Source organism: Adiantum capillus-veneris, chromosome 10 (assembly GCF_014529385.1).
Source record: "Adiantum capillus-veneris isolate H3 chromosome 10, ASM1452938v2, whole genome shotgun sequence".
Taxonomy (NCBI): Eukaryota; Viridiplantae; Streptophyta; class Polypodiopsida; order Polypodiales; family Pteridaceae; genus Adiantum; species Adiantum capillus-veneris.
This window is the reverse complement of record NC_140940.1, coordinates 64,494,681-64,503,349: the sequence shown is the minus strand read 5'-3', so window position 1 is coordinate 64,503,349 and position 8,669 is coordinate 64,494,681. Positions and strand designations below refer to the sequence as shown.

At 43.8% G+C, this 8,669-nt stretch overlaps 1 protein-coding gene across 1 annotated transcript; it reads left to right on the top strand.

The window, feature by feature from the left end:
• Positions 1-212: 212 nt before the first annotated feature.
• LOC147448961 (acyltransferase GLAUCE-like) lies at positions 213-2,384 on the top strand. The gene is made up of 2 exons (XM_086521351.1): positions 213-1,005; positions 1,288-2,384. The coding sequence occupies exons 1-2, from the start codon at positions 568-570 to the stop codon at positions 2,260-2,262; spliced, it is 1,413 nt and encodes a 470-aa protein (XP_086377477.1). The 5' UTR covers positions 213-567; the 3' UTR covers positions 2,263-2,384.
• The last annotated feature ends 6,285 nt before the right edge of the window (positions 2,385-8,669 follow it).

The following is an 8,669-nucleotide window of genomic DNA, read 5'->3' as shown; positions in this document are numbered from 1 at the left end:
ATTTGTGATTTTACAAAAAGTTCACCAATGAAATGACAACATAAAAGATGGAGAGATGAGAAAGGGTTGTTGATCTAAAAGAGCTCAATGGGAAATGTATGAGGGGTAGTAGTGGTAGGTAATATGATTCTTGCATGAAGTGTAGTAGCTAAGCTACAAAGAGAAAAGGGAACGCAAGTGGTGAGGCTGAGGTGGTTAAATAGAGTAGGAGCTAAAGGGAGAGTTGTGGGTGGTTTATGGCGAGTTTGAAGCCAAGGAAAGGGTTGAGTCAAAGATGGCCAAAATCAAAGGTCTTTAGAGGCCAGAATTGTACCAAACTTGGGCTATTGTAGGCCAAATTTGTGAGGAGGTTCACCATTAGGGTGGAATGTGGCTTGAAGCACAACAAGAAAGGAGGGTATTGTTTGTAGTGAACGTTGTTAGGAGCCTTGTAGCGACGAAAAAAGCGTCGCTCTAGGCCAAAGTCACTAAGGATATTGTAGGGGGAAGTTGTGGTGGGTATGTGTGTTGTAGGCCAAAGTTGGTAAGGATATTGGGGGGTGAGGTGGTTAAATTTTGAAGCAAAGAATGTGGAAGGTGGAGGTGGAAGGCGAGGCAGAGTTGATATGCCCAGCTGAGGAGGAGACACCACGCAAGGGGCAAGTCATGTTCCTCTCAAATTTGGACCAAGTGGTGCTCTATCCCATTGAGACGGTCTACTTCTATCCTGTCCATGTCCAGGATGACGTGGGCAGTAGTAAGGCGATCGCGCACAGGATGAAAGAGGCCCTGCGTCGCCTTCTGGTTCCCTACGACTTCATGGCCGGTCGCCTTCGCCTCAACCACCAGCTCTTCCGCCTTGAGCTCCTCTGTAACAACGCCGGCGTCCTCTTCGCTGCGGCTTCCGCCAACGTCACCCTCGCCCACGTCGGCGACGTCACCTTTCCTAACCCTAACTTTACTAGCCTCGTCCTCCAGGTTCGCCACCCTGCCTCCCTTGCTCACCTTCCCCTCACCACCGTGCAGGTTCTCTCTCTCTCTCTCTCTCTCTCTCTCTCTCTCTCTCTCTCTCTATGGCCAATTTTGATATTATATGGGACTGCATGCACAAGAAGGTTTGGATAAATTAATTCCCACATTGTGACTTACCTCAACATCATGAGCTTCTGCGAGGGAGGCACCGTATACCTAGCTAGGTATGCAGTGCCTCTCGAGCAGAAGCTCATTATGTTATGCATTGTATCTGTTTTCCTACATGAAAAAATTTCTAATTCCTTGCAAAAGTTTACATTTTCATGAAATATGTAGGTGACAAGATTCAACTGTGGAGGCTTTACAATAGGATTCTCGTCGAATCATGTTTTGTTGGATGGGATTGCAGCAGGGGAGTTCCTAGCAAACTATGCTTCCATGGTGCGAGGCGAGGGGATGTGCCTCTCGCCGACGGTGGAGCGCACAATGTTCAAGGCACGATGTCCTCCCCTTGTAGAGTTTGAGCATCATGAATATGTATGGTTGGCAGGAGAGCCGTTCAGTGAACAATTGGAGCCAATGTTGAGCTACACGGAAATGGATGCATTGGCCGCCGCCACATCGCAAGGGCACCCATTGGTGGACTATGCCTATAAGGCATTCCATGTGGATGGAAACTTGCTAGGAAAATTGAAGAAGCAAGGGATGGAGTATGTGTCAAATGGAAATGTTGATGTGGCGAATCGGCCATGCACATCATTTGAAGCGTTGGCTGCCCATCTCTGGCAGTGTCGAACGGCGGCCACGCGTATGGAACAATCGGAGTACTCAACATTTCTATTTGCAGTGGATTTACGCAAGCTTATGAACCCACAATTACCATGTGGGTTTGCAGGGAATGCAGTACTGTCTGCATGCGCACGTGCAAGAGTGGATGAGTTGCTAAGCAAGCCACTGTCATATGCTGTGCAAAAGGTACAAGACGCAAGAGCTCGAGTGACCGATCACTATGTGAGGTCTGCGATTGATTGCCTTGAGAAGAACAAAGGGGTGCCTCTAACTAGCTCTGGCTACTATGTGTCTGCTTGGACTAAGGTCCTCCAACACCAGTGCTTGGACTTTGGCTGGGGGCCGCCAATTCATGTGGGTCCTGTCGTGAGTGCATTAGTGGACTTTGTGCTCTTTCTCTCCGATGGAAGCTCCCCGGATGGCCTCCTTGTGCTTGTGGCCATGCCCCCTGATCACCTCTCCAAGTTCCATAGCCATTTCTTGCACTTGGGTCCCAATGATTCCTTTTTTCCTCATGTATGACACTCTTTTACACCATCAAATATGCAAATTGCCAACCTAAAAATAACCACATACCTAGATCACGCACATTATTTCTTATGTTGGTCTTCTGTTAACAAAGAATATTAATGATGTGCACCAAAGGCTCGTTTTTAAATGAAACTAAAATTGAAGGTTGAGCTGCACACTAAATCTTCTTGCATCAAGAATGATGGTTTCATTTGTGCAATTACATAGAGGCATTTTACAAGAATGGTGCTAGTTGCTTAAACATTTCTCTTAAATGATAGTAGCCACCAAAGGTTCTTTTGCACTCCATGGCTTTGTATAGTACTTACCATGGAGGAAAAGAGTAATCACCATATATATCAAGCTTTCAAAACAGACATTACCTCCTTGGCATCATCCACCTCAGCTATTACCTTATCCTGCAATGTGAGTTGACACCCATATCATAAGAACTAGTGCAATCCGACTCCAAGAAAACATGTAAATCTAAAGGAGATAATCCCACCTAGGAATTAAACAACCCAGGACGTGCAATGACACTCAAGTAGAAAATTATTGACCCAACCTCTTTCCAATCTCTCTCTCTCTCTCTCTCTCTCACACACACACACACACACACACACACACACATTTTGTGACTGGATAAAATGTATCTTGTGGAAATTGAGGGGTTTTCACCATATTCTTCTTGAAGAGATGAGGCTTTGGAAGGAAGCTTAGAGTCGACATTTCCATTACCACATGGAAATGTGGGGGATTTCTCCACATATCTAATCATTATGGAGGTTTTTTTTAAAACTCCTTGGCACTAATTTGTCATATGTCTCCATAGCCATACATGGAAACAATGCTGGACAAAGGTTGTTTTTGTCAACATAAAAGAAAGGATTTCTTGATGAACATGCTCCATTTAATTAGGAGCTGCATGTATAGTGAAGCAAGAGTATCAAAGAATACGTCATTTACAAGTGCGTTGGTGTAGCCAAGTGTGTCGACCCTAGTAGAGGGAACAAGCAGTGGTGGGTATGCTAAGAGGTGCGTGGCAGAGGGGAAGAACCTGGGCAGGCAAGTGGTAGCTCTGATGTATGCATAATTTGGTTTTTTTAGACCAAAAGGGCTCCAGAAAGGGTTTGACAGGGTGGCATGTGCAGGAAGTCCAAAGTGCAGGTCTTTTGCTTGAGCATGTGAAGCTTGAAATGTTGAACAAGCTGGTCTAGACAGCTCTTCAAACTGAGTTATAGGATGAAAGATATGACTGATCAAAGTTGGAGCGCTTTGCAGGTTCCTGACGGTTAGGGCAGGTGGTTTCAGGTGGTCAAAGCAAGTCTGAGGTTATAGATGTGTAGTGCTTGATTTATGGAGCCTTTGTCAGTCTTTTCAAATCGGCAATCTAAGTCCTGGATGCCAAGTTATAGTGGTTTGAATTTTTACCGGCCAGTTTGACAGCTTGGGAAAATGTGCCATTAGAGGTTTTTTGAAGCTTAAGGGAGTTTGCACGAGTAGTGGACAACATATGGAGCTAGTAGAAAGTGAATGTGCATTAATCGGAGTCTAGATCGGTCAATTATCCAGTTTGAAGTTGACGATGATGGTCAGCCAAGAAAAATCTTTTTTTTTTTTGCCAAGTTGGGACACCCAGTTCAAGGCCATGGTCTGAATGTGGAGAGAATTGGTGAATTCAGGATCGGATAGGCTAGGTTTGAGTTGGATTTGACGGCTGGGAGGTCCAGTCATCACGGAGTAAACTGTAAGTGCTTGAAGGCAAGGAGGAAAGCATGATTTTTTTAATACTTTGGGGGGTTTTGTGGAGGAGTTTGGAGGGGCATCTCACCTTGGACTGCCATGTGGCATTGGTTTAGTCCCATATGCAAAACAAGAAGCCATGGACACACAGTATTTATGCAAGAACATGAGTCAGTTGGGGGATGTGTGAAGTGAGATAACAACTTGTTAAGTATGGAGCTTGATTTACCCTTTGTAATTTTATGTATTAAAAACGCACATTTGTAAGGCCCCCATTATGAGGAGAACCCATCGTGCATGAAAAAAAATCACTAGCCGAAAACTAAAAATTTTCATCGAAATATTCCTTTTCGCCGGAATATTATGACCGGGCGGCAGCCTGAAAGTGGTCGAAAAATGGTCAACCGATAGTGAATGGCCAGTGGCCGGTGGTTAGAAGTCAATGGCCATTGGCCGATTTCAAAGGCGGACTTGTCTTCTGAAGGACGGCCAGACATGGGCAGATTGGAGAGTCCATTTGGACTTGTCTACACAAGGGCGGCTACACACGGCTGCCTCTCATGAGAGAGGGCAACCCTTTTGGCCTATAAAAGGAGGCCATTTCTCACACATTTTGGAGTGTGAAGTTGATGCAACAAGGTGGGTGTGAGATGGTGAGAGTGACGTAAGGCGGGAGCTCTATTAAGGGTATAATCCCTTTGTAACCTACTTCTTGTTTGAAGTACTAAAGCCATTGCGTGGTTGCTTTCCCGTGGATGTAGCCCACAAACTTTGGTTGTCTCCTTGAGCAACAGTCCCACTCTCACGTATGACGGTGTGAGAGGGTCTATTCTCAATGAAGAGATTAGATGCAAGTCTAGTGGAGAAGGTGGAAGTTCTGCCTACAATGCAAGAGGTAGAAATCAAAAGCGTGATGCGGACAACATGACTCAAAATAGAAGTAAGAGCAAGACAAAAGATAAGGATGTCACATGCTATCAATGTGGCAGAAAGGGTCACAAGAAACCCGATTGCAGGTATTTCAAGAAAGAGCAGGAAAGGAAGAAGGAAAGAAGAAGAAAGATAAAGAGGGAAAATCAGTAGGATTCCTCCAGGGATGCTGAGAATGCAAATGTATCCTCTAGTGTGGTCATTGAGGTGCTTATCTCAAAGAAAGATGTCATTGATGCATTGATTAGTGCTAATGATGGCCTATCCCAGTCATGGATAGTGGATTCTGGTGCTTCATTCCATGTGACTCCATCTTTGGAGTGTTTTGCTACATATGGTGCAGGCAATTATGGCAAGGTGTACCTTGGTGATAATTTTTCTTGCAATATTGAGGGAATGGGTACTATGCATTTGGCTCTTAACAATGGTCAAGAGCTTGTGTTGCATGATGTCAGCTTTGTACCAGGCATTAAGAAAAGTTTGCTATCTGTTGTCCAGTTAGATGCACATGGTTCTACTACCATCTTTGCTGGGGGTCCATGGAAGTTGCTTAAGGGCTCTATGCTTGTTGCAAAAGAGTCTAAAAGAGGTACTTTGTACTATCTTCGATGCAAAGCTTTGCCTGGAAAGTTTCTTGCTATTGCTGAAGTTGATTCACACACAGAATTGTTGCATAAGAGACTTGGAACCCAAGGGATTAGAGGTGAGAACCCCCATACTAATATGGATGCCACACAAGCCACTTGAGGTACACAATCTAGTGTGACGGTTGCTCGATCAACCATCAGGTCCACTTCTATCCATTTGCTAGCATTATTGACAAGAAGGTAAAGAGCTTATGGAACCACCAAGCATCACAAAGGAAGAACGTGCCAGAGTCCTCTATATCACACACTACTTCCTTTGTTGTGAAGTCATCCCTACAAAAATAGAGTTGGGAGAGATGGCCTATGATTTGTTTTGTTGGTGAGCTATATTAAATAGATTTGATTCTAGTTTTGTCTGCATGTAACAATTTTTTAAAGCATATCATTTTACACAATGGTTGTAGGGTCCCAGTACCAAACTTATATTGATACTCTTCTTGTTGATGTCACCCAAATTGATAGATTTTCCCTTGGTATGTAAACACAACAATCATATAGCATTGCATCATCATTACCATATAAGTATATGAACATCCATATGCTTTTGGAAGAGCATCAACAAGTTTTTTGTGACTCAAAAGATGCATCTTTACAACTAAGATGGAGTGCCATGTAGAGAGGTAGCTCAATTGATATTTGTGGCTTCCCTACAAGTTTGCTAGTGGATGGTCTTGGTCCCATTCCTTGGGGTGAGTGTCTTTTATTCACATCAATGGATTACTTGATGTTGTACATTGCCTATTGAAGCTAATGTTTCTTTTAGAGGGCACATGACTATTCCCAAGTGGAACACAATGTCATGGTGGCATCAAGGGTTGTATGGAACTTGCTTAAACATTTTTCTTAAATGATAGTAGCCACCAAAGGTTCTTTTGCAGTCCATGGCTTTGTATAGTACTTACCACGGAGGAAAAGAGTAATCACCATATATATCAAGCTTTCAAAACAGACATTACCTCCTTGGCATCATCCACCTCAGCTATTACCTTATCTTGCAATGTGAGTTGACACCCATATCATAAGAACTAGTGCAATCCGACTGCAAGAAAACATGTAAATCTAAAGGAGATAATCCCACCTAGGAATAAAACAACCCAAGACGTGCAATGACACTCAAGTAGAAAATTATTGACCCAACCTCTTTCCAATCTCTCTCTCTCTCTCTCTCTCTCTCACACACACACACACACACACACACACACACACACACACACACACACACACACACACACACACACACACACACACACACACACACACACACACACACACACACATTTTGTGACTGGATAAAATGTATCTTGTGGAAATTGAGGGGTTTTCACCATATTCTTCTTGAAGAGATGAGGCTTTGGAAGGATGTTTAGAGTCGACATTTCCATTACCACATGGAAATGTGGGGGATTTCTCCACATATCTAATCATTATGGAGGTTTTTTTTAAAACTCCTTGGCACTAATTTGTCATATGTCTCCATAGCCATACATGGAAACAATGCTGGACAAAGGTTGTTTTTGTCAACATAAAAGAAAGGATTTCTTGATGAACATGCTCCATTTAATTAGGAACTGCATGTATAGTGAAGCAAGAGTATCAAAGAATACGTCATTTACAAGTGCGTTGGTGTAGCCAAGTGTGTCAACCCTAGTAGAGGGAACAAGCAGTGGTGGGTATGCTAAGAGGTGCGTGGCAGAGTGCTAGAGCAGAGGGGAAGAACTTGGGCAGGCAAGTGGTAGCTGTGATGTATGCATAATTTGGTTTTTTTAGACCAAAAGGGCTCCAGAAAGGGTTTGACAGGGTGGCATGTGCAGGAAGTCCAAAGTGCAGGTCTTTTGCTTGAGCATGTGAACCTTGAAATGTTGAACGAGATGGTCTAGACAGCTCCTCAAACTGAGTTATAGGATGAAAGATATGACTGATCAAAGTTGGAGCGGTTTGCAGGTTCCTGACGGTCAGGGCAGGTGGTTTCAGGTGGTGAGAGCCAGTCTGAGGTTATAGATGTGTAGTGCTTGATTTATGGAGCCTTTGTCAGTCTTTTCAAATCGGCAATCTAAGTCCTGGATGCCAAGTTATAGTGGTTTGAATTTTTACCAGCCAGTTTGACAGCTTGGAAAAATCTGCCATTAGAGGTTTTTTGAAGCTTGAGGGAGTTTGCACGAGTAGTGGACAACATATGGAGCTAGTAGAAAGTGAATGTGCATTAATCGGAGTCTAGATCGGTCAATTATCTAGTTTGAAGTTGACGATGATGGTCAGCCAAGAAAAATCTTTTTTTTTTTTGCCAAGTTGGGACACCCAGTTCAAGGCCATGGTCTGAATGTGGAGAGAATTGGTGAATTCACGATCGGACAGGCTAGGTTTGAGTTGGATTTGACGGCTGGGAGGTCCAGTCATCACGGAGTAAACTGTAAGTGCTTGAAGGCAAGGAGGAAAGCATGATTGTTTTAATACTTTGGGGGGTTTTGTGGAGGAGTTTGGAGGGGCATCTCACCTTGGACTGCCATGTGGCATTGGTTTAGTCCCATATGCAAAACAAGAAGCCGTGGACACACAGTATTTATGCAAGAACGTGAGTCAGTTGGGGGATGTGTGAAGTGAGATAACAACTTGTTAAGTATGGAGCTTGATTTACCCTTTGTAATTTTATGTATTAAAAACGCACATTTGTAAGGCCCCCATTATGAGGAGAACCCATCGTGCATGAAAAAAAATCACTAGCCGAAAACTAAAATTTTTCATCGAAATATTCCTTTTCGCTGGAATATTATGACCGGACGGCAGCCTGAAAGTGGTTGAAAAACGGTCGACTGATAGTGAATGGCCAGTGGCCGGTGGTTAGAAGTCAATGGCCATTGGCCGATTTCAAAGGCGGACTTGTCTTCTCAAGGATGGCCACACATGGGCAGATTGGAGAGTCCATATGGACTTGTCTACACAAGGGCGGCTACACACGGCTGCCTCTTATGAGAGAGGGCAACCCTTTTGGCCTATAAAAGGAGGCCATTTCCCACACATTTTGGAGTGTGAAGTTGATGCAACAAGGTGGGTGTGAGATGGTGAGAGTGAAGTAAGGCGGGAGCTCTATTAAGGGTATAATCC